Source organism: Bubalus bubalis, chromosome 3 (assembly GCF_019923935.1).
Source record: "Bubalus bubalis isolate 160015118507 breed Murrah chromosome 3, NDDB_SH_1, whole genome shotgun sequence".
Lineage (NCBI taxonomy): Eukaryota > Metazoa > Chordata > Mammalia > Artiodactyla > Bovidae > Bubalus > Bubalus bubalis.
Window position 1 is genome coordinate 161896063 of NC_059159.1, and position 26915 is coordinate 161922977.

General features: G+C 40.9%; 1 protein-coding gene across 1 annotated transcript in view; it reads right to left on the minus strand.

The window, feature by feature from the left end:
* SVEP1 (sushi, von Willebrand factor type A, EGF and pentraxin domain containing 1) overlaps positions 1-18521 on the minus strand; it is a 204599-nt gene extending 186078 nt beyond the window's left edge. The window contains exon 1 of the mRNA XM_044940425.2: positions 17391-18521. Coding sequence (XP_044796360.2) covers positions 17391-17927 — 537 coding nt within the window. The 5' untranslated portion in view covers positions 17928-18521. The remainder of the gene's footprint in view (positions 1-17390) is intronic.
* Between the last annotated feature and the right edge of the window lie 8394 nt (positions 18522-26915).

Sequence of the window (26915 nt, forward strand, 5' to 3'; positions counted from 1 at the left end):
ATACCTGGGTATCAGTTTATGGTTTTACAAATGACTGAGGCAAAGAATACAAGGGTACTGACTTAATATAACAGAAAGAATAAACCAATGGGCAAAAACATGCTTAAAGTGTTCTCATTAAATTTAATAACAAGGCTAGACTGTCTCATTACTTCTATGTGGAAAGTCTAATATAATGAAGCAAGAAATGGAAATGTGTAATTAAAAAATTTTATATTTTTTTCAGATGAAACAGAATTAAATTGTGAGGAAATACTGAGAAATGTTGATAAAGAGGCATGCAAGGATGACTGTTTTAACTGCAAAGTTCTGAAATGACAACTTACTGGTAATACTTAAAAATTCAGTTGTGATAAAATAGGAAGGCAATTTTTGGAGAATTTTACTGTATGGGGAAATTTTCAATTTGCAGCTTTAAAAATAAAACTTAAAAAACATTCTTTCACTACATAATTATATATGTTCTCATACACATATAAAAAAAGAGTAAAAGACAAAAACTATAATAAGCTATATTTTTCTGTTTCACCTAAAACTATTAATTGATCTATTATTTACATAATAAGGAAAAGATACAAAAATTATTTGTAGAGAAGCACTTGCAAATGGAAGTCAGTAAAATCTCTCAATGGTTACCCTTGAATTAAAGGTATGTGGACTATTTCAAGATAAAAATCGATGAAGGGTATTTTAACCACGCCTGGTAGTCAATAAAGATTTGATATCCACTGAGTTAGCTTGAGAAAAGCAGGGGGGTTATTAGAAGTATATAAAAATCTTTCTCCAAACCTAAGAGCCAGGAGAGGAAATGGGCTTTAAGAAGAACTGGAACCAGGAATGATCAAGCCGCAGGAACCGAGGTGGCCGCTCCCTCCACCCTTCCATCTCTTTCCTGCTGGGGCCATGCTGTATCATGTTCCAGCTTCTGCCACCCTGACAGGATTCCTCTGGTTCTCCCTGCATAGTCTTACCTCTGTTTCCTACCTACTGGGAAAAAAGTTCTACTCTCTCAGAGTTCTTTGAGTCCAAGTTCCCAGGAGAAAGATTACAAATGATCCATCCGAAACGCTGGCTTGCCACCCACAATCCATCCAGAATGGGACAATCTCTGCAGGGGGACAAAGGATTGAGGAGGAATATGGGTGTGAGTCTCAGGGGAAAATGGATGTTGACATGGACTACAGAAGAAATGAGCTACAAGGGAAAGGAAGAATTCAATGCTGTGCCTAGACCTGTCCAGCAGAAAAAGTGCTTTGGAAATTTATCAGGTCAAACTGTCCTTCCAAAAAATCACCAAATCCTAGGAAACATGGTGTAGAGAATTCAAGTGTAAACATGTAACTGAGAAAGTAGAAACACATTATTTATGATTCAAAGCTGTCAGGAAAGATGTCTTTTTACCAGGTATTTCAATAGGTATTTGAATATATTTGAAATACCAGGTATTTCAACTATGAAGGAAAGCTTAGCAGGAGCTTGTACATGTGTGCATACTAAGTCACTTTAGTTGTGTCCAACTCTTTGCAACTCTATGGGCTGTAGCTTGCCAGGCTCCTTTGTCCATGGGATTCCCCAGGCAAGAAAACTGGAGTGGGTTGCCATACCTTCCTCCAGGGGATCTTCCTAACCCAGGGATTGAACCTGTGTCTCTTGCGTCTCCTGCATTGGCAGGCAGGTCCTTCACCACTAGTGCCACCTGGGAAGCCCTTAGCAGGAGTTTGCTGCTACTGCTGCTAAGTTGCTTCAGTCGTGTCCGACTCTGTGTGACCCCATAGACGGCAGCCCACCAGGCTCCCCCGTCCCTGGGATTCTCCAGGCAAGAACACTGGAGTGGGTTGCCATTTCCTTCTCCAATGCATGAAAGTGAAAAGTGAAAGGGAAGTCGCTCAGTCGTGTCCGACTCTTAGCGACCTCATGGACTGCAGCCTACCAGGCTCCCCCGTCCATGGGATTTTCCAGGCAAGAGTACTGGAGTGGGGTGCCATTGCCTTTAGAATATACTAAACACACAGAGAATCTAACCATTCTACTGTAAATATCTGGGGTTTCAGGAACAACCCAACTTTTCAAAAAGCCAGACATATTTTACATCAACTGCACTGATGTATGGGAGGTTCAAAGACGGTGGAGGTTGAGAGGAGATTCTCAGTTCATGAACTTACTGGGTATTGTATTTGGTTAAATCAGCCTAAATTTATCAAAAAACACATTTAATTGTAACATTTATTAGCATTCTAAATAAATGACATTTGGAAGTTTATTTTTTCTTTTTTTAAAACATATTTTTGTTTTGCTCTGTATTTCAACTTGTATGAAGATCTACATTAATTGCCATTACAGTGTTTCTTTTTTTTTTTTTTGCAAATCTCTTTATTTTTTTATCATTGGAATAAAACCGCTTTATAATGTTGTATAGTTTCTGCTGTACAACCAAGTGAATCACTTGTATATATATATATTTATTCCCTCCCTCTTCAGCCTCCCTCCCAGCTCCCCCATCCCACCTCTCTAGGTCATCACAGACCATTGAGCTGAGCTCCCTGTGCTATATAGCAGCTTCCCACTTGTTATCCTGTAAGTGTTTCATATTTTTAACAAAACTGTAATTAGACCCCAAATGGTTTACAGTTGAGTTTGCATAAAAGACTTATCATATGTATATATTTAAGTGATTAATCAAAGACTGTAGTCATATTTACATCCATCATCATTCAAAGGTGTTGACTTTTAAAATTACTATAGTATAGTCTCTAGTGAATTAAACAATTCATATAAATACATGCTTAGAACACTGACAATGTTCCTTAAATATGCAGTGAATATATAAATGAATCCAGTTCATTCCCTAAGGTACCTGAAGAAAGATTTGTCTAAGCATTGACGATCATGGAGCCAATTGCTAAAGTGAGGTTTTCTTATCTGAAGAAACTACTAAAATAGTCTTAAGGGTGATTGTTTTTCTTTTGTGAGCTGGAATGGCATATTAAAAAAAAAAGGGCGGGGGGGAATGTAATTATGCAGAGGAACACTGAGTATCCCAGATCAGGATAAATTAATTTAGTTGGAAGACCATGTTTTATACTGAGGCTTGGCAAATAAATTTACAGACTTAAGTTTACACAGCATGACATTTTGAGACATGGTGTAGAAGTATCTAGGACTAAAAAATGGACCAGCAGAGATCAGCCTTTCAGTAGGAACTGTCCTTTTCCCAAAGGCAAAGGTTCCAATGCCTGTCCTGTTTCTGGGTCTCAGTTTTCCACTTCTCAGCTCTCTGATGGTATAAACTAGAGGAGGGAGCTAGGCAGGGGCTGAAGGAGATTGGGTTAAGGCTGCACATGCGTGTGCCCTAAGTCGCTGCAGTCGTGTCCTACTCTTTGTGACCCTATGGACACATTGTAGCCCACCTGGCTCCTCTGTCCAGGGAATTCTCCAGGCAAGAATACTAGAGTGAGTTGCCATGCCCTCCTCCTGAGGATCTTCCCAACCCAGGGATCGAACCTTCGTCTCTTCCATCTCCAGCATTGGGTTCTCTACCACTAGCACCACCTGGGAAGCCTGTAGGCTTGCACAGCATCCATAAACTCTGAGGACTGTATCACTCACAGCTGGTGAGTGGCTCTCCTTAAAATGTGGACTATTCAGTGCTTGTTACTTTAAACCATGGGTCCCAGTGCCAAATCTGAGACCACAGAGAAAGTCCTACATCACATCCTGTTGCCGATGAGTACTTAAAATGAAGACTTTTTACTACTCATTAGATACAAACAGCCTAAACTTTGGTATCTTTATTGCTAGAAACTTCCAACAATAACTGCCTGGAATCATCACTTTGGGAACAACATTTAAAAGCCAAGCATGCATATTTTAAAGGAAATTGTGACTAAAAAGAGAGAAATCTTGGCTAGAAAAAGTACTGAGAAAAACACAAATAAAAATTGCCTAATTTCTTTCAAAGTCAATGACAGATTCATCGGGAAAGGTAAAACCTACAAAACAGAATCAAGACGAGGCTGTATTTGCAGACATGACTCACTTGGTGTAGGTCAAAATGAGTGAGCCAAGTTGAAAGAGATGCCATTATCAACAGTCTATCAAATAACACAGCTGAATGCGGCTGAACACCCTTTACCAACAATGGCAAGCAAACAGGCTGCCAGTTTCTGCATAGGACAAAATCACAATTAAAAAAAAATGAACTTTGAGAGCTAGGGAAGAATGGATTATGGAAACTGGGTCCTTTGAGGCATTTATTTACATGTGGTGATATTAATGGATTGTGTGTGTTAGTCGTTCAGTCAGGTCCGACTCTCCGCGACCCCAAGGACTGCAGCCCACCAGGCTCCTCCATCCATGGAATTCTCTAGGCAAGAGTACTGGAGTGGGTTGCCATTTCCTTCTCCGAGGAAATTAACAGATTAGAGAACATCTTTCTGCACTGAGAATGTCTTTTTTTTTTTTAATGAAGGAGAAGGAAAGAGTGGCTTTATTTCTTTGCCAGGCAAAGGGGGGGCACAGTGGGCTAGGGCCTCAGTTACTGTCAAGAATGTCTTTGATGAGTGAAAGTAAGAGGGATTGACGGGGTAGTGGGTCAGCACCCCTCTCCGTGTGTGACAAGCCAAAAGGAGGGCCATGTTCCCCTAACCTCTCAGCAAGTGATGGAGTCAGTTTCCACCAGCTGCACCCTCAGCACTCTGCTCTGTGTCACATCGTGGCCAGCCATCCGAACTCCTCTGAGCAAACGCTGAAACAACCGCTATCATTTGTGTGCAGATTTTTATGTGAGTTTCGATCCTCAAGAGGCAATGTGACACTAGGAAGGAGAAAGGGGACAGCTGGAGGGCATAACAGAATGTGTAGGGTCAACGCTTTCAACCCAGGACAAAGCTCCAGTTCGGATGGGTTCAGTGGAACAGCATTTGGTGCTTGACAAAAAAAAAAAAAAAAATTCGATTGTTTTACTTCAATTTCCTGATAATCAGCTAAAGTATCATTTTTATTTCTTAAATCTGGGCTGTAATGTGGGATAGAATATAAAGTTCTTATGACAATTTAGGTAAAAGCTGAGATTTAAAAGGATTTTTATACTTGAGACCAATCGCTTCAGGCTACACCTCCAGATGCCCCAAAGGCATGTCTTCAATCATCTGTGTCCAGATGAGCAATGATATGTCACTTCCCAGTAAGTAACACATGTTCATTATAACTAGTTTTTCAAAGGCAGAAGAAACGGATTTATTTAAATGAATAAATATATTACGTATTGATAACTATGGTTAATATTTTGACATTTTTATTCCCAGTTTTATTGAGTAAATTTGTTTTATGAAACTGGACTTTTACATATAAACACACAGAAAGTTTTGGCTCATTTAATATGATATTTGGCCAATTTACAAGGCCATTAAATAGCCTTTAAAGATAGGATGTTATTGAATATATTTCACTGAATATGTTTTTATTTTGTTAAACTTGGAACTTGGTTTTTTCTGCCTCTAGTTTCTGGACGTAGCGTCAGTCATCAGAGTTACCCTCTGGTCCCACTATACCCCCATTCTCATCCTTCCCCTGGGAAGGGGGCTTCCTCAGCCTCTCCCTCTCCCCTTTTATTTTGCCTTTGGCAGCCTGTCTGTGTTTTATAAAGATAGGTTCCATGTGTCCAGCACCGCCTGCTTCTGGGGATGCAAGTCAATCTAATTTAAAGATTCAGTATTAGGGAGCCACATTCTGTATTAACCTGATGAAGGCATTCTTGATTCTCCACCTGCCTTCTGCTGTATTATAATTCAACTGATTCAGAACTCAGAGGTGGAAAAGGTGTCATTTATTAAACTCTTCTAAATCACAGCCAGATTGCATTATAATTCAACTGATTTAGAACTGTTGCATTATAATTCAACAGATTTAGAATTCAAGAAAGATGGGTCATTTATTAAACCCTCCCAAATCAAAGCCAAATGGTTTCTAAATTCCTATTCCAAACAATGCTGGGATGAACAGCCTTTTACAGGAATCTTTGTATGTTTCTTGAACGATTTCTTATGAGAAGCTAGTTCTCTGATGGGTAATAACTTAGTTTTACTGTTCATACTTTTAAGACTGCAAACATACTGCCAGTTTACCATATCACTCTGGAAACATACTGCCAATGTTTAAATACACAGATGTACTGGGAATGTCTATACGAAGAGAAACACAGCTATTAAGAGAAAGATCTTGAAGAGAGAAGAAAGAAATGTTCTGAAGAAGGTCTTCCTTGACTGAGGGAAGAGACCCTTAACTCTAACAAAGGTAAGCAAGTATGGTTAAACACAGAGACGGAACTACTAGAAATTTGAAAGAGTTCATATCTGAGAAAATTAGAAGTATATGTACCAACTGTATACACATTACATACATTTTAAATATCACTGGAAATTTTATAAAATTGTATTTTACAGTAGCAACCAGGATATCCTATAACCAGTAGAGCAGGAAGGACATTAAACAATGAAAACTTCCAGGATCATTTTGGAGGGAATTAATAGTGCATCGAACTCATGTACCTCAAAATATATTTTCTATACCCACTCTTGAACTGGAAAAATACCCAACTTGAATTTCACTTAGTAAATGACTAAGTGGGCTTCCCAGGTAGCTCAGTGGTAAAGAATCCACCTGCCAGTGCAGGAGATGCAGGAAACATGGGTTTGATCCCTGGGTTGGGAAGATCCCCTGAAAGAGGAAACAGCAACTCACTCCGGTATTCTTGCCTGGAAAATCCCATGGACAGAGGAGCCTGGAGGGCTACAGTCCTCCAGAGTCACAGAGTTGGACATGACCGAGTGATTTGAGAACAGGCACATGCACACAGATAGATACACACACACACACACATACAATGACTAAGTACATTTACTCTATAAACTTACTTTACTCCATAAATGATTCAGCCTTATAATAAGCCCTGCTAAGAACTTTCTTTCAAATGTTTTTTCTCTATTAATCTCATAGGAAGTTTTGTCCTTAATTTTGAAAGACATCTATTTGCAAAACAAGCTACAGAACAAGGTAGCTGTCACTATCTCAACATATCTAGTTATCAGACTCTCTCCTCAAGGTTATAGCTTTCACATTCACTGAAGCTAAGAAGAAAGTATGCTCTGAATCTGAAAAATTGTTATTGCTTGACCCTTTACACAAAGAAAATGGCAATTGCTTGAATGACCCCATGACAAAGACAGAGAGCAAGGAAGATGAATATTTTAAAAATCTTTTCATCAAAATAGATTAAGAAAATGCACCTACTAATGGGCTGCAGATTTCATTTTCTTCCCACTATCATTCATTTCAAGTGAAGCACTGTAACAACATCCATGGGCTCCAACAACATCTCAGAATGTTTCCTATCCACAATTAGCCCCCAGGCTAAAGCAGGTTACTGTATGTAAGCAGATCCTATGCCAGAAATACATTCTTCATACGGCTGGGGGAGATTTAGAGAACAGTCTTAAAAATCTATGGGAAAGACCAAGATAATACAGAACAGGAAATTCCTTTTAATGTAGAAGTCTCTTAACCTGACAGCTTCCTCTGAAAAGTCAAAGGAGAACCACATTTTCCTGAGAAAGGTTCATTTGGGTTTCGTAAACTGACAATAAAATATTGATTACATTTTGTAGGATGTATTTGTTTCTCCGGGATGCTCAGTATAATCTTTTACTTGGGGGTGAACACCGTATTATTTAGAAGCTTCTGGGAAACTAAGATAAGAAGTTTCTGTTGCCAAAATTTAAACGGATTGCTCAGGAACTTTGATAGCTTTTTTCTAAAGAAAAAAAAGTATGATCTATCACAAGGACAAAGGTATTCTGCAGTGAGGCAAGGCCTGGCTTTGCCATCTTGAGCTGGGTTAGGCCATTTGAGGAAGAAACAAAGTGGATTTCCAGACATTTCTTTGGTCACACACACACACACACACACACACACACACTCTTCCTGACACACTGGTTTGGTAAAGACCCCTCATCACTTCCTCAGTATCCACATTCTCCTTCCTCTTCAGTAATAAAATTCCATAAAGCTAAGGATGGGATTGAGACCAGGTTCCCCGCAATGAGATCTACGTGAAAGTACTGTGTGAATTGGTACAGTCTTCTTAAAGACCAATGTGACTATCTTTGTCCTTTCTCCCTTCTGGGGTCTGGAATGAGCCCCCGATGGTAGGAGCTCCAACATCCATCTTGGACCATGAGGTAAGCAGAAAATGATAGAGCAGAGGGCTGAAAGCAAGAACTCTGGATCCCCAAAGACAGAGCTGCCATATTTGCTCTGACTTTTCTACTCAAGACTTAATGTGAGAGAGAACCAACTGTTTATCATGTTTAAGCCAGTGGTACTTTAGATTTTTCTACTACATCCAGCTAAATTTAATCTTAGCTAATTTATTGGGTTAAAAAGCAAGCTCAGAAGACAAACTGCTGTGGCTGCTGCTGCTGAGTCACTCCAGTCGTGTCCGACTCTGTGCGACCCCATAGATGGCAGCCCACCAGGCTCCCCCGTCCCTGGGATTCTCCAGGCAAGAACACTGGAGTGGGTTGCCATTTCCTTCTCCAATGCATGAAAGTGAAAAGTGAAAGTGAAGTCACTCAGTCGTGTCCAACCCTCAGCAACCCCATGGATTGCAGCCTACGAGGCTCCTCCGTTCATGGGATTTTCCAGGCAAGGGTATTGGAGTGGGGTGCCATTGCCTTCTCCGCAAAAGACAAACTAGAAGGGATTAAACCATCTCAGGGTCTGCCAATGATTTGTCTGTGTTAGAGTGTGGAACACAATCAAGGATCACAAAATGAAATTCTAAGTATCAGGTGGTAGCGTTTAGTCTCTAAGTCACGCCCGACTCTTGTGACCCCATGGACTATAGCCTGCCAGGCTCCGTCCATGAGATTTCCCAAGCAAGAATACTGGAGTGGGTTGCCAATTCCTTCTCCAGGGGATCTTCCCGACCGAGGGGTGGAACCCAGGTCTGTCTCTTGTATTGCAGGTGATTTCCTGCATTGCAGGCAGATTCTTTACCAAATGAGCCACCAGGGAAGCCCAAGTGCCAGGTGCTGATTAGTTGTGAGAAATCACACCCAGAACTGTTAAATATTCCAGTCTATCAAGAGTAAATCTCCAAACTCAGGTTTTTCAAAAAAAATGCTATCTCCTGATTTTAAAATGCCTGCCAAAATTAAAACATATATTAAATATGCATATATATTTTAAAATACACAAATACATACACACACATACACATATAGGCCATATAGATCACACATATTGAAGGCCAAAAGAAATGCAGCCATGGAATGAATATAGCTTTAAAGCCACAGTTTTTGTCTTCTGGGTTAGACTGGCATTATATCTTCTGCAACACTTTCAAAGCTCTGGAGATGGAATTCCCTGCTTCCCCCTGGCTTTTGCTGCAACTCAACACATGAAGGTAATATAGTAAGATGTGGGTGGGTGGGGGGCGGTGGTGCGAGGGGAGGAGAAAGACCAGATGACAAATCAGATATCTCTATTGACTCTGCCTTTGGCCTTTACTTAGCCTTGTAAGTAGCATTTAGTTACCTAACCTCTCCTTGTATCCATGTCTTTTCTGTAAAACTAATTCTGTAAAATCATAACATAAAAGTGCTTTGTAAATTACAGGTCATTTTACAAATTAAAGGTATATCTGGTCAAGAATGAATACACTTAATAATTCTCCTTCACAGTCATTGTTAAGAGAAATCCTCTCTAGAACATTTTTACCTCGAGGACACTGGGGGAGGCTTTCCTATCTTTGGACCACAGAAGTGAAGTAGAAAGAGCAGTCTACTCTTCCTCTGTGTTTAAGTCGTTGACCAAGTATCTTCATGATGCATTTCGACCAAACTTCATAGAATACTGGTAGCCAACAGTGATGTGTTTTTAATAGTAACACAGATAAACCTTCTGAATACATTTCACAGTGCCCTGTATGCTGGGAATAACAAAACTAATAAAATATGCAGATACTACACTAAGAAAAAACTGGAATTCAATATTTGATAATTATTTGTGCACGTGCTCCCTCTCCCTCTCTTCCTCTCTCTCTCCCTCAGATGATTTTCAGTACCATCTTTACCTGGGAAATATATAAGAGGTCTGGTTCAGTTTAAGCACTGAGGCTTCATTCACGCATTCATTCACATGTCTAACGTACTGATGGGATTACAAAAGAAGTTCTTATAGAAGACCAAGGCAATATGAAAACTGTTTAAAATTTTAAGAAGCACAAAAGATAGGCCATTTTCAGAGGCCCATTTAGAAAGTTCATCTTTCTAGCATCAGAAAAGAACTTAGCTCCCTCAACAGTGAGCAATTCTCGACATTTAAATCAAGAGTCTCTGAGTCTGGAGCAGCTGAATCCACTGCAGACTGAATGACTCCCTCCCACCCTTTCCAACAGGGAAGGAGAACCTACACCTTCCTTATTCCTTCAGCATTCAGGTCATCAGAAAGACTGCTGCACAGACTATTATCGGTTCATTGTATGAAAATACAATAGCTCTAATCTACTAGCCTCTCACACAACTCCAGGTTTTATCAGAAACATAAAAGCAGATACTTTTTTCCTACGAGGCTGACAGCAGAATACTCCCCAGGTAAAGGCGTGAACACGCACCAGTATGGACATATAACGATGATCTCCTTTCCTTGAAGCGAGGAGGAGTTTCTGCCTATCTATTCCCAGTCTTCTGTCCCTCTAAAGCACAGATTTTTGGAGAGGCAGCATATTCCCCACCAGAGGATCATATTTCTGGAACTCTGGAGCAAAAAAGAACTTTTTTCCAAAGGAGGCTCCATACTATGTTTGTATAACAGATAGCAAAAGTGAAGTGGAAGGAGGGGCTCTGATTTCATTATAATGTGAAATATTTAGATGCTGAAGAGTTTTGCATGCAGAAAGGGGTCAACCCCAAAACACACTTGAGGAAAGGCAATTTATAAATACATGATGGAGAGGAAAACCAAGAAGAAAGGTTGTTCTGAAATAGTCATCCCTTGGAAAGGAAAAGCTGAAGAGCATTTCGTTTATTTTTTAAAAGACTTTCATGTAATTAAGTTCAAGGTGCTAAATGTTTCCCCTATTCTATTGATTGTGTCTCTGCAAAGATCTGTACTAACTGCCAATTTCACTGCTTTTGTCCTGTACTCTTTGATAAGTGTTGGGGGTGGTCCCCAAGAAAAAAACATCTACATTGCAGTTCATCCATTCAAATAAAGTACGTCCAAGCATATATTCTCTCATTAAGTGGTACAACTCTGACACCCTATAAAAAATGAAGCAACACCATTATCCTTTTTGTTTGGTCAATCATATGTACTGACAGATAACAGCAAATTTCAAGTTGGTAAAGAAAATTCTCCATCCCGAGATTTTACATAAGAGGAATAAGATGTCTGAATTGGGAGGTAGCCATGTACTCGCAAGTGTGTCAATACGTGTATGTTTATGTGTTTGTATATTTGTCTGCCTGTGTTTGTGGCTGTGGATAGTTGTGAGGTCATTCAGTTTCAAACGGAAAAGGTTTGAAAAACTCATTTTCCTGGGGTTTTGAGGTTTGAAAAACCTCAAAAATGTACCTGTGATTTTCAATTTCACATCAAGGCTAGACCACAATCAGTTCCAATATCACCATTCTATGCACACAGGGGAACCTAAAAAACTGTCTCATCTCCATGAAAAAATGTCTCAATTCCCAAATCAAACCACACAGCTTATCATTTTCAAACTAATCTTGTGATAAAACAGGCTTTGATCCCTTTGCCAAAATTCCCATTGAAACTTCTTCTAATGCCATTTCTAAACACTGATCATCTTTTATCAAATTTCTTCATGAATATCTCATTTAAACCTAAGCATGCTCATCAGAGGCCTGGCAAAGTTACAATAACGACACGCAGGTTGCCAGGTTAGACAGGAACTGAATCCAGCTGACCCTCTCCTGCACCTTCTCATAACCCATCCAAAATGAGAAAAGGAAAATAAAATCAAGGGAAAGTTCAGTTAACACAAACGTTTGAGAAATCCCTGCTTGTTGGATTACAAATGGATCCAGACTGAAGAAAGGCACTGGAACCCCTTTGGCAATTCTACTTTCCAAGACAGGATGTAGTATTTGGAAGGAGAAAGCTGAAGACAGAGTAGGTTTTGAGGAGAGCAGTCCGTACTTGACTCATTATGCATTTAACTGTTTTGAATCAACAATACTGAGAGGCCCTGGGCAGACCTGGCCAAGCCAAACAGAGGAGCTGGTCTATGGCAAGTTCTTCCTGATGCCGCGAGGTTCTTCTCCACTTAGGAGTGGAGGCCAGCAGAAAACTCAGCCTATAAAACTGAATCCTGCCTGGGGCAACTGTTAATAGTTCAATACACAAAGGGCATCTTTAGTGAGTTCTTTTCTCTCATAAAGGCCTTTCAAACATCACAAGACAGGGAAAAAAACACAAATGAAAAGTAGATTCAATACACTGATAAAATGGTAGACGATGTCATCATAAACAAAATTCAAAGGCAAGTGAAACACAGAGAAAAAATACCTGCCGCAGACTTGGGGACAGAAAGGTTAATATCATTAAAATTTAAAGAGTATTTACAAATCAGTAAGAAAAAGAACCACTTTCAAATAAAAAATTGTTAATAACCCCAAAGGATTTTAATAGGAATTTTTCAAAAAAGCTATATATGGCCAGTATATTCAAAAAGTGTATGAAAAAAGTGTTCAACCTCACTAATAAAGGGCAATATAAAAATAAGATTCTATTTTTCACATATAAATTAGAGGGTCATGTTCCAATGATACTAACCTGTATTGGCTGCATCCTAGATATGGACCTAGGCACTGCATGTAGAAGTATAATTTGGTACACGTTTTCTGCAGAGCCACTTGGCACAGGTATCAGAGGCCTTTAAAACAGGCATCTTCTCTGAAGGAATAATACCCACCAGTTCAGAAATCTGTATTAAGGAAATTATTAGAGATATGAGCAAAGATTTGGTCTTGCCATGTTGCTCTTAACAGCCTGTGTGTATGTTAGTGGCTCAGTTGTGTCTGACTCAGTAAATCCAAGGACTGTAGCCCACCAGGCTTCTCTGTCCATGGAATTCTCCAAGCAAGAGTACTGGAGTGGGTAGCCATTTCCTTCTCCAGGGGATCTTCCTAACCCAAGGATCGAACTAGGATCTCCTGCATTACAGGTGGAATCTTTACCATCTGAGCCACCAGGGAAGCCTATAACAGCCTAACTACATGATAATAGGTAATTACATGATACAAATAAACACACATTCTGTAATGGAATACTGTGTGGCCATGAAAAATGATAAAGTAGAAATGTACTTCTTATTATGGAAAGAAGACTGCAAAATATGATGGAAAAGTTAAGAAAGAGAATATACAATATGATGCTTTTTTGGGTAAACATTATTTATACATGATATATGTACATGTATGAATATATACCTATTACCTAGACAACTGCAAAAAGATCAAGACAGATATGTGCCAAAATATTACAGTGTATTTTCAGAAAATTTTTCTGATTATTTTATCTTCTAAGATAAACACTTATTATAAGTAAAATAAAATGTGTTTTAAAAAAATGAATCAAAGAGCAAAACAAGAATCTAGATATAGAAGTCATGTTTAAAAAATTAACAATGTTTCTTTACATCAAGAATAATTGTTTAACTGCTCATATAACTCAGTAACAAAACAAAATCCAATCCAATTGAAAAGTGTGCCAAAGACCTAAATAGGTATTTCTCCAAAGACATACAGACGGCCAATAGGCACACAATAAGACACGCATCACTAACTGTTAGAGAAATGCAAATCAAAATTATAATGAGGTAACACCTCACTGCAGTCCGAATGGCCATCATCAAAAAATCTACAAGTAGGTTGCAGTAGTGGTAAAGAACCTACTGCCAATGCAGGCGACATAAGCGATGTGGGTTGGATCCCTGGGTTGGGAACAATCCCCTTGAGGATGACATGGAAACCCACTCCAGTATTCTTGCCTGGAGAATCCCAAGGACAGGGGAGGCTGGTGGGCTACAGTCCATAGGGTCACAGAGTCAGACACAACTGAAGTGACTTAGCACAGCACAACAAATGCTGGAGAGGGTGCGGAGAAAAGGGAGCCCTCCAACACCCCTGGTGGGAATGTAAATCAGTGCAGGTGCTATGGAGAACAGAATGGAGGCTTCTTAAATTAAAAACAGAGTTGCCCTAAGAGCCAGAAATCCCACTCCTGGGCATAAACCCAGGAAAAACTATAATTTGAAAAAATACACGCACCTCTCTGTTAATAGCAGCACTATTTACAATAAGCAAGACATGGAAACAACCTAAACATCAACAGATGCATGGATATAGAAGATGCGGTACATATATACAATGGAATACTACTCGGCCATCAAAATGGATGAAATAATGCCATTTGCAGCAACATAAATGGACCTGGAGATTATCATACCTAGTGAAGTAAGTCAGAAAGAGAAAGACAATGACCGTATGATATCACTTATACACGGATTCTAAAATACAACACAAATGAACATGTCTGTGAAACAGAAACAGGCTCACAGATATAAAGAAAAGACTGCTTGCCACGGGGAAGGGAAGTCAGGGAGGGAAGGATTGGGCGTTTGGGATTCGCAAATGTAAACTAGCATATACAGAATGGATTAATAATGAGGTCCTACTACATAGCACAGGGAACTATATTCAATATCCTGTGATAAACCATAATGGAAAAGAATATGAAAATACATGTATAACTGAGTCACTTGGCTGTATAGCAGAAATTAACACAACATTGTAAATAAAATATACTACAATAGAATTTTTTTAATTTTAAAAAAGAATAATTGTTTAATATCTAATTTATAAAGATGCTATTCATGATAGCAATATTGAATGGAATGCATTTAAGTCTAAATTTGAAAAATACATGCAGGACTTAATTACTAGAAATCTATAACTTTATTGAAGGATATGAAAAGAACTGGTTAAAAATGGACATACTGTAGTCTTGACTTGGAAGGACTATAATTATAAAATGTAAATAATTCCCAAGTTAATTCTATATTTTCTATAATGAAATCAAAATCTTGGCTGGTTTCATTTGTAATATGTGAAAATGAATTAAAACATCATATTAATAAATATATGAGAATTGACTTAAAGAGAAAAAAATAAGAAAATGGAGACTTCTCATGATCAGGTATTTAAATAGGTTGTAAAGTTATAATAATTAAATCATTTTTGCAAAGCTTAAAAGTAATAGATAGATAATAGGATGAACTATCCTATTATCCAGGATAATACAAAATTCATAGAAGGCCAGGAGAAGCTCAAATACCCATAAACTCTTAGTGTATGACAAAAGAGGCATTCAATTAAGTTGGAAAAGGATGAATGGCTGGTAAACACATGATGCTGGGGAAACTGGTTAACTATTAAAAAATACAGTTAGACATCTTTGTCATACCATACACTAAAATAAGCTCCTGATAGATTAAACTGTGAGATGGGAAAATATTTCTCTGATATGGGAAATGAGAAAGCCATGCTAAGAATATAAGCAAATGTAGGATCTTAAAGACAAAGTTTGATAGATTTGACTATATACAAATTTAAATCATCCATTTAACCACACTGTGATAAACAAAAGCAAAAGGCAGTGAGCTGGAAAAAAACAATTGTAGCATGTATACAAATAGTTACCGGTCTTACTATATGAAGAGCTTTTACAAATGATCAAACCAACAAACAAACATACACCATAGTTGCAAAATGGTCAAAAACAATGACCAGGTAATCATCAAAGGAAAAATACAAATGCCCAGTAAATGTATTAGAAAATACTCATGCCACAATAAAATGAAAACAATTGAATTTGCTAAAATGATATCTCTGTTCACCTACCAAATAGGCAAAGACATTAAAAATATTGGCACATGTTACTGGTGACCCTGTGGCAAACTTACTGCTGTGGTATTCTGCTGAAGTGAAATGAAAGTAATTCAGTTGTGTCCAACTCTTTGGAACCCTATGGACTATACAGCCCATGGAATTCTCCAGGCCATAATACTGGAGTGGGTAGCCTTTGCCATCTCCAGGGGAATCTTCCCAACCCAGGAACTGAACCCAGGTCTCCCGCATTGCAGGCGGATTCTTTACCAGCTGAGCCATAAGGGAAGTCCAAAAACACTGGGCTAGGTAGCATATCCCTTCTCCAGAGGATCTTCCAGACCCAGGAATCCAACCCGGGTCTCCTGCATTGCAGGCAGATTCTTTACAAACTGAGCTATGGGGTGTATGGGAACTCTGCTGATGGGAATGTAAATCTATACAACCCTCCAAGGCAGAACTGGACAAAATGTATCAAGTAGTTCACAGATGTTCACATCTCTTAATTTAGCAACTTTACAGAAATTCTTCCTAAGAAAGTAATCAAAGGGGTCTATAAATATTTGTGTTTACCAAAGCCTTTGTTCGACAACAGATGACAGGTCAAATAGATTATAAACTATAAAAATCTAGCAAGAAAGGTGGGTATATAATAACTACATTATATTAGATATATAATGATATAGGTCATTTCATGATATAACAAGTGAAAAATGTAGGCTACAAAACAGCAAGACACTAGTTTGTTTTAAAGTATGAGCAGATGTGCATAATGGGCAAATATTCAACAACATGTAAACAGTGGCTTTTTAAGGGTGATGAGATTAGAGGGTTTCCCCCCTTTTCCTCCACTGGTTTCATTCATTTCACACACACTGGCTTGCTATCGTGCGCCCAACATCTCTATAGGCTCTAAATTTTCTTCAAATGAATATGCATTACACTGTAATCAAAAAAAGTTAAATTTTGGCAAAGTAAAAGTCCAGCATCTGAAACTGACTTCCTTCTTTTAAAAGTCTGGTAAAGGACTCAGAGCAACGAAGTGCATAATGAAAGTATAAAATCACATCCCAGAGAATTGGGGAAATGTTCAGGTCGCTCCACCTCTTACCTTTAGTGACACTTCCTAAAACATACTCACCTGTTAGTTTGCCCACAGTTTGTTCCCACGACAGTGAATGTGAACAGCATCTCAATGACTCCTTCCTAATAGAGTTCTCAAAGGCCACTTAAAGAGCCCGACATCTCCTTAAGCCTTTAAAATCCATCCTTCCAAGGGAACCCCCTCCCTTCCACAACAGGATAGGTATGATTCTGACTTTGGAGATGGGGACGCTTGACTTGGGGTGCTATGGCTGGCCCGAGGCTGAGCCCGGCTTATTGCCGGGCAGGCGGTGGTGGGTGGGAAGGGCACCTTACCGCGGCTTGCTGGAAGGCGCCCTTGGTGTAGGTGCCACCGCCTCGGTAGGTGATGGCCGGGATCTCGCGGCTGAGCAGCGCGCACTTGTGTTGGTGCGCGCGGCGGGAGGAGATGTAATCGACGCGCGGCACCACGTTGTTCTTGGACGAGAAGGTCACGATGGCCACGCGCGTGGCCGTGGGCACCACGGGGAAGTCGGACAGCAGCTTGCGGACGAACTTGAGCTCGCTGAGGAAGTTGGCTTGGCCCACGCTGGACGACTCGTCCACCAGGAAGACGAGCTCCAGGCGCTCGCTGAGCTCCCGCAGCCTCCGCACGCGTCGCCGGAACGCCTGGCCCAGCCGCTCCACTTTGCTCTCCGCCGCCGCCGCGTCCTCGCTGGGCGCGGGCGGCTCCGGCAGCAGCCCGGGGGCTCCGGGCGCCGCCTCGGGGAAGAGGCGGAAGCTGAAATTGCGCGACGGGGACAGCTGCTGAAAGGTCGCCCAGCCTGAAACCAGCGCCAGACCCCAGCAACAAAAGGCCAGGCGCGCCCACATTGCGCTAGAGACGGAGCGGCCGCCCGGAGCGCAGGCGTCTGCCGAGCGCGGAGAGATGCTCGGGCGCCGGGGTCGCCGAGGGGCGTGCGCGGCGCGGGGCGTGGGACGGCGGCCGCGAGCCTCAGCGCTCTCTCATCTGACACTGGGGACACAGTCCAGACTCCTCCGGCAGCCCGAGGATTAGGGAGGGAAGGCGCGCGCTCGCTACCCCTCTCGCTCCCGTCTTTTCTCTCCCCTTACTCCTCCTCCTCCTCGCTTTCCCTGAAGCCTATAAAATGTTTGAAGGCAAGGGGGCAGTCAAGAAGAATCTCCCGCTTCCCTCCTTCTCTCCCTCCTCTGTCTCTCCCTCTCCCCTCGCCTTCCTCTATCTCTGCCTCTATCTCTCTCCTCCCCCTTCTCCTCCCGGGTTCAAGCCAAAGACTCTCGGAGATTCCATGACACCAGAACCCCGCGTCTGTCAGGCTGTCAACATTCCCGCAGCAAGCGCACCAGCGCCGAAGCCCTGATTGATCCCATATGTCTGGCAGGAGCCGCAGAGGAATTCACTGGAGATGGATCCAGATACCGAGAGTGCCACAGTAATTGGAAACACTTTGTAGAGGAAAACACACACGGACTGGCCAGGGAGTTGAAAGCATCCTTTGAAAATTGCTTGCTCACCTTTTGTGTCTCTTTCCCCCTGTCCGGAGAAACCTCAAAGCCTTCTCCAACTGCAAGTTTTATTCGACTTTTGTGGTGGGGTGTGTGTGTGTCCTCTTGAGGGTCCCCTCTGATCACAATATATAGGGGTTGCATCTACCCCTATGCAGCCCATAGAATGACTGCCGTGGCGCTGCACGCATGCATTTATTTATTTATCCATTTGGTTACCCCTTCATTCATTTAGCAAATATTTTTGAGCACCTGTTGTGTGCTAGGACACCTGGAATATAAGGAGGAACACAAATTGACATAGATCTTGTCCCCAAGAAACTTACAGGCTAACAAGTGAGATGACCATTAACCAGATATTTCAGAAATAATGTATATAATTACATCTGACCATGCTAAATTCTATGAAGATCTTAGGTAGATAGACTTGACCTTGGAAAGATCAAGGAAGCCTTCACTGAGGACGTGAAGTTTGTGCTGAAATCTGATGATGAGTAAGAGTTTCTATCCCCCAGCCCTCTCTCATATGCCCATGGCCGCCTGTTTCAATAGGTGAGACTCACAGAGGCCTACCTCCTTGACTTTAAATGGCACCTAACACATAACTACATACCTACACAGGTTGCCACCTTGGGGTAGTTGTTTTTTTTTTTTTTTTTTTTTTTCCAAAACAAAACCCTGAAAGGGGTAGTGCAAGTGCAAAGAAGGAGGAAACTTTGCAGAAGAGATGGAGTAAACTTTGCAAAAGTAATTCTAGTGAGGAGTCAGGAGCCTTGTGCAGATACGTTTCTGCAATTATATAAATCACCTGAACCAAGACACTTCCAAGTCTTAGCTTCAGTTTCCGTATCTGTTTCATGATGGAAATCAATAATCTCAGAATTTCCTTTGTCCCTAATGTCAGATGATTTAATTCCATCTGTATTTAATGAAATATCTTCACAGCGTATATAATGGTTGGAGTTTTAGGGCTCTGGAGTCCCTTTGCCTGGAATGAAATCTGGATTCCGCCATTCAGTAGTTGTATGACCTTGACATCAGTTTGCTCATCTGTAAAATGGAGTGATATTAAATAATAGCATATTAAAGTTATTGTGAAGATATCATACAAAGTTCTTAGACTAGCACTTAGAATATAGCATGTAGTCTACAAATGCTGATTGCTATTATTTCCACATTTAATAATGAATACTCTTTAGATCTTTATTTTCCTAGTAATATTTCTTGACCATCTACCATGCCAGAATATTAGATACTGAGGTATTAAAGCTGAATAAGACTCAGTTCTAATCTTCCAGAAGTTCAAAGGCTATCAGAAGAGAAAACAGACTTTGCAAACAATTATAGAGCAGTAGGATGATTGCAAGGATGGGGAATAGGGAGCAAGAAGAAAAAATTCTCAATCTTCCTGGATCTTCCCGGGGAATAAGCAAGACCTCATTTGAGCTGAGACTGTTGAAAAAGAGAAAGTCTGTCCAAATTTCATCTACTCTGTGTTATTTCAAATACATCATTAAGAGCTAACATTTCAGGACCTTTATGTGCCAGGCACCATGGCAACTACTACGTGTACTCACTCATATGTTCCCCACGAAAACCCAGAGAGGTAGACGATTGTTTTAGTACTTCTTGCTTGCAAGCAATAGGCACCCAGCTTCTCCTCACTGTAAACAAGAAGGGATTGCTTGGCTCAGTAACTAAACTGGAGAAAGGGCAAGGGTGGATTTGTCTCAAAAAAGCTTGGAAAAGGAAATCAAGAACGACCTAAGTCTTCCATTTTCCTCTCGCTTCTGTTTCTCTTAGAATGTTAGATTTAGTTTGTGTCTTCAGATTTATGAACTGAAAAGGAAAGACTTTTCCCCAGGAGCTCAAGTTAAAAACAATTCAGTAAAATCACCACCATGACCTTAGAGAAAGATGTCACTGAAGCATGCATGGGTTAAATGCCCATCCCTAGCCCAGCACTAGGGAGGACATGTGCTGTGCTTAGTTGCTCAGTCCTGTCCGACTCTTTGCGACCCCATGGACTGTAGCCCGCCAGGCTTCTCTGTCCATGCGGATTCTCCAAGCAAGAATACTGGAGTGGGTTGCCATGCCCTCCACCAGAGGATCTTCCCAACCCAGGGACTGCACCTAGGTCTTCTGCAAAGGCAGATTCTTTACTGTCTGAGCTACCAGGGAAGCAGTGGAATGCATGGGCCATTATAATTGCCCTCAGTTCAGTTCAATTCAGTTCAGTCGCTCAGTTGTGTCCGACTCTTTGCGACCCCATGAATCGCAGCACACCAGGCCTCCCTGTCCATCACAAACTCCCGGAGTTCACTCAGACTCAAGTCCATCGAGTCAGTGATGCCATCCAGCCATCTCATCCTCTGGCGTCCCCTTCTCCTCCTGCCCTCAATCCCTCCCAGCATCAGAGTCTTTTCCAATGAGTCAGCTCTTCGCATGAGGTGGCCAAAGTACTGGAGTTTCAGCTTTAGCATCATTCCCTCCAAAGAAATCCCAGGGCTGATGTCCTTTAGAATGGACTGGTTGCATCTCCTTGCAGTCCAAGGGACTCTCAAGAGTCTTCTCCAACACCACAGTTCAAAAGCATCAATTCTTCGGCGCTCAGCCTTCTTCACAGTCCAACTCTCACATCCATACATGACCACAGGAAAAACCATAGCCTTGACTAGACGGACCTTTGTTGGCAAAGTAATGTCTCTGCTTTTGAATATGCTATCTAGGTTGGTCATAACTTTCCTTCCAAGGAGTAAGCGTCTTTTAATTTCATGGCTGCAATCACTATCTGCAGTTATTTTGGAACCCCCCAAAAATAAAGTCTAACACTGTTTCCACTGTTTCCCCATCTATTTCCCATGAAGTGATGGGACCGGATGCCATGATCTTAGTTTTCTGAATGTTGAGCTTTAAGCCACCTTTTCACTCTCCACTTTCACTTTCATCAAGAGGCTTTTTAGTTCTTCTTCCCTTTCTGCCATAAGGGTGGTGTCATCTGCATATCTGAGGTTATTGATATTTCTCCCGGCAATCTTGATTCCAGCTTGTGTTTCTTCCAGTCCAGCGTTTCTCATGATGTACTCTGCATATAAGTTAAATAAGCGGGGTGACAATACACAGCCTTGACGTACTCCTTTTCCTATTTGGAACCAGTCTGTTGTTCCATGTCCAGTTCTAACTGTTGCTTCCTGACCTGCATACAGGTTTCTCAAGAGGCAAGTCAGGTGGCCCTAACTGAGGTCATACGCTTACTGTGGCAGGGACTCTCAGTCACCTATCTAGTACATCTCTTCTAGAAGGGTCTAGAAGAGAAATAGAGCTCCTGAGTTTTTGCTGGGCACAAAATTATCCAAAATGAAGATTGCACATCCCAGCTTCCATCGCAGATGGATGCAGCCATGTAGCTAGGTTCTGGACAATGATATACAGATCCTGGTTTTGTGTGGCAGCTTCAGAAAACCTCTTTAAAAGACACCTGCTCCTTTTGTCTGCTGTCTCTTCCTTTCATCCCTTATTCCATTTTCTACCTGGAACATGAATCTGGCGGCAGACCTCTAGCAGCCGTCTTGGATCATGAGAATAATGGCCACGTTCAAGCAACAGGTGAGTAGTAATCTAGAAAGAGCATGGATTCCTGCACCCTTCACAGAGCAGAACCACCATACTCATCTCAGACTGGCTCTCTACCCCCTTTTGAGTTTTCCTATTACATTCAGCTGAACTTGATCCTGTATAATAAACTCAAACCTGGAGCCATGGGAGCTATCCTCTCAATACATGCTTTCATAAATGCTATGGGAGAGAAAGGAGGATATAATGAATTACTCACTAGTCCAAAACACATCACTTGTTTCATTTCATTGCCAAAAAAAGATGTATGGCCATGTATAAATTCCAAAGGTTGTGAAGTACAATCTTAACATTGCTCTAGAAATCAGAAAGCTAGAAACATTTGGTGAACACAGCAAACAATTACAATATTGAGTCATATGAAATGGGAAAACAGCTGAGTTCAAAAAGAAGAATCGAGAAAATTCTGGGAAGCTTAATCTGCCCTAACATTGAGGAGATTCCTATAGAAAAGAGTTAAAAATCAGTTTTCGCAAGGACTTTCTGATCTTTAGTTGGGGATAGTAAATTCACTTGGTGCCTGCTATATTACCTATAACTATGGTGAAGTACTTAGGAGTGGTGAACTCTAGCAGAAGTTTGTAATTGAGCAACTGTGGGTATTTGATAAAATTCTTCTTTTCTACATTTTTCATCCCAGCTCTTCTTGGAGTCTTTGTCTTTTTTTGGCACCAAAACAACCACCCAATTATACTAAAATAGTTATTAAAATGTTCTTTAAATTTATATTTGTCATATAGTAATGTGTACTTGTTCATGACCCTATTAAATAATATTACCAATCAACTATTCTAGTAAATGCTTTGTTTTCAAAGTATTGATGAAGTAACGATGTTCTGCTGTGGATCTAAGTGCATTTAAAGTTTCCTGGATAATTCTGACACATGCCCTAGGGGCAAGAGCATAAGACCAACATACTCTGGCATTGTATATTTCCAATGAGCTAAACAGTCAGGTCTACATTACCTATGCTTGTGATAAGGAGTGGAGACTTAGAGAAATCTTGCCTGTATGTAACCAAGATTACTGCTCTGTGCTTGGCACTGCTCCCCAGAGCTCTCTAGTGTGTTAAGCTCTTTGGTCTAAAGCAGTGATTCTCCTGGGGGGTGATTTTGCACCCCACCGACTTCCCTACCCCTACCATCGGGGAAGACCAGGAAATGTTTGGAGATCTGTGTGTATGGGGGGGACAGTGCTACCGGCATCTAGTGTAGACGTGGGGAATGCAACTAAACATCCTACGATGCATGGGACAGCTCCCACAACCATTCAGCTCAATGTGTGAGGAGTGCCGAGGCTCAGAAACCCTGGCCTGTACAACAATTAACAGACACAAGACAAGATAAACTTTCACTATAGGAAGTAAGTCAGAGAGGGAAAGACAAATATCATGTGATATCACTTATACGTAGAATCCAAAATATGACACAAAGGAACTTACCTATGAAACAGAAACAGAATCACAGGCATAGAGAACAGACTGCTGGCTGCCAAGTGTTAGGGAAATTAAAATGGAAAAGCCTTCAGAAGCAGGAGAGCAAGCCTTTGACATGCTTCTGCTCTGCCTGGACACTGCTTGGATTCCATGCTTACATGCAAGCATAGTAAGTCAGGCAGCACCTTAGGTGAGAAAGGGAGTGGGTCTTGGAATTCTTGAGCCCCTGGAGGTCTGGCCAGCCCCTTGGGTTCTAACGAAATGCTATGATTCACAAGGTTAAACACACAGCATTGTAAAAAGGTTCAAGTAAAAACAGAGCTGAAGTTTTGCACATAAATCAGTCTGCAGTCTGGGATTATAAGCAGGAGCCCACCAAACTTTAATCGGAAGTCTCACCTGTTGGGTCAACACACTGCCTGGGACCTTTTCCCAATTGAGACTCCAGTTTGCTGTTAATGAGGGACTTCCCAGCGCTGTTTAAATCTGTATGTTGGTCAGCCCAATTGCTGATATATGTGCTGTTACTATTCATTATTGTTTCTATTCCTCTTCTTTTAATGACTGTATATTAAAATTAAGTCAATTAACCCTCTACTAAATATTGAAATTGTTTATGTGTGTGACAAGTGGTTTCTTTTGTTGACGAGTCCTTCAAACCTCAAACAAAAGTAAAACTTGCAGCAAAACACAAGAGGCTGGGGGAGGGATGGAGGGGGAGGTTGAGGTTAACAGATGTGAGCTTTTATGTATATAATGAATAAACGGCAAGGTCTTACTGTATAGCACAAAGAAGTATATTTAGCATCCTATGATAAACCATAATGGGAAAGAATATTAAAAAGAATGCATGTTATATATGTACTGAATCACTTTGCTGTACAGCAATAATTAATACAACATTGTAAATTAACTATACTTCAATTGAAAAAAAAACTTTCGCTCAAGCAAAAATTAAGACTGAGAAGCAACCTAAAAGTACTGAAATGACACCATAGCCAGACTAAGAAAAATGACCTGGGATTCATCTCATGACATAAAGACTTCTGTGAGAAAGCAATGTGTGTTGGTGGTGTAAGGGATGGGGGATACATTATATTTCTCTCGCTAGCTGCACACTTATAAACAAGAAACTGAACCTCAATCCCTGCCTATCCAATGGGACTTCTATTAGGGACATTCACCTCCACTCCACCCTTCACAGCAACCATCTTCCTGCATTAAAGCAGGTGCTCTAAAAAGACAGGATGGATTTGAGGTAGGGGAGAGGGAAGGAGAAGGAAGAAAGCAGAGACTGGTGCTAGCAAAATGTCCTTCTGAGATGTCAAGAATCAAGTCCAGTTAATGGAAGCAGAGGGAGGAAAAGTTTCACTTTCCATGCATGCTGGGCATGCAGTCTTGTTTTAAAATCTATCACACAGTGTTAGTGAACCACGGCGACAGGCAGGAGGGACAGGAGGAAGATGCCACCTGGTGACTGTATTTTATAAGACTATCTTACAGATGCTTTTGAACTGTGGTGTTGGAGAAGACAAGTCTTGAGAGTCCCTTGGACTGCAAGGAGATCCAGCCAGTCCATTCTGAAGGAGATCAGCCCTGGGTGTTCTTTGGAAGGAATGATGCTAAAGCTGAAACTCCAGTACTTTGGCCACCTCATGAGAAGAGTTGACTCATTGGAAAAGACTCTGATGCTGGGAGGGATTGGGGGCAGGAGGAGAAGGGGACGCCAGAGGATGAGATGGCTGGATGGCATCACTGACTCGATGGACGTGAGTCTGAGTGAACTCCGGGAGTTGGTGATGGACAGGGAGGCCTGGCGTGCTGCGATTCATGGGGTCGCAATGAGTCGGACACGACTGAGTGATCTGATCTGATCTTTCAGTTGTGAATTTAATAAAAAACATTCTCCCCTGTACAGTGACTGTTTAAGTAGAATTATCTGAAGATGGATTTCATGATGGAAAAGTCCTAGCAGTGGACATTGTAAGCAGTTAAACAATTAAATAAATAAAAATAAATGTTATCAATCTGGCTTTAACACCCTGTGGTAGTTGTTGTTTAGTCGCCAAATCCTGTCTGATTCTCTTGCAACCCCATGGACTGTAGCCACCAGGCTCTTCTCCATGGGATTATCCAGGCAAGAATATTGGAGTAGGTTGCCATTTCCTTTTCTAGGGAATCTTCCCAACCCAGGTATTGAACCCATGTCTCCTGCATTACAGGCAGACTCTTTACTGCTAAACCACCATGGAGGCCCACTTTTAACACAAAATACAGATTTACAAAATGTTTAAATATGTATCATTTTATGTGCTTATTTAATTTAATCTTGCCATAAATCCTCAAGTAAATATAATGGGCATTCCATTTCTATAGGTGAAGAAATAGAGCTGTATGAGGTGGCCATAATGTCTGGAAATAGAAATGGTTTATTGCTATTACATTTTAATGCCTGGCATGTTTAACGTGTTGGCTCTTGCTAGCAATGCAAGCTTGCAGTGAAGGTGGTAATTAACACATCAGTTGTGTCCATCACTGCATCTGTATCTATAGTGCACTGCCTTAGATAACCTGATCTCGAACCTGACCCTTTATCCTCGAAACTATCCTCAGCTAAACTTTGTAAGGACTTACATCTTGAACTGGTGAAAGGCACATAGATTGAGAATTTTTCACGTGGTAACAAAAGGCACCCCCAGTTTCTAGGATGCTCTTGGGCTATTATGTTTACAGTGACGAATGCCTTTACTCCTTCAGAGATAGTCATCCACAAAACAGCATGCCCAAAACATTGCCTGTATCCTTGAATTTACAAACCAACTTTCCAAAGGTACTCTCTTCCAGAAGGACATGCATTGAAGGACTCTAGATTCACTGACTGGACAAGCCCTCATGCCCACTTAGAAGTAAGAGCTTAATGTGTTCATCTTTCATCATTTTCAACCTGTAAAAAATAAAACAGCATCATTTATATTTATAGATATTATATCCAAGGTCAAGGCTTGAACCAAACTCAGTTTGTGATCTCCACCATAATTCTTGAGGTTGCTCTGCTAAAAACAAACAGTAATAATGATAAAAGTGTTTAAAAGGCACATTCTTTTTATCTTGATCTCTTTTTTTTTCTCCCACCAGCATGTGGAATACAGAAAGATCAGAAAAGATAATTAATTTCCTATTGACAAACTATGACACCACCACTCCCATGTGGAGGCGGCCATAATTATAGTTACTTTCTAAAATTTAGTTTTAAATTATTATGCAGTAAA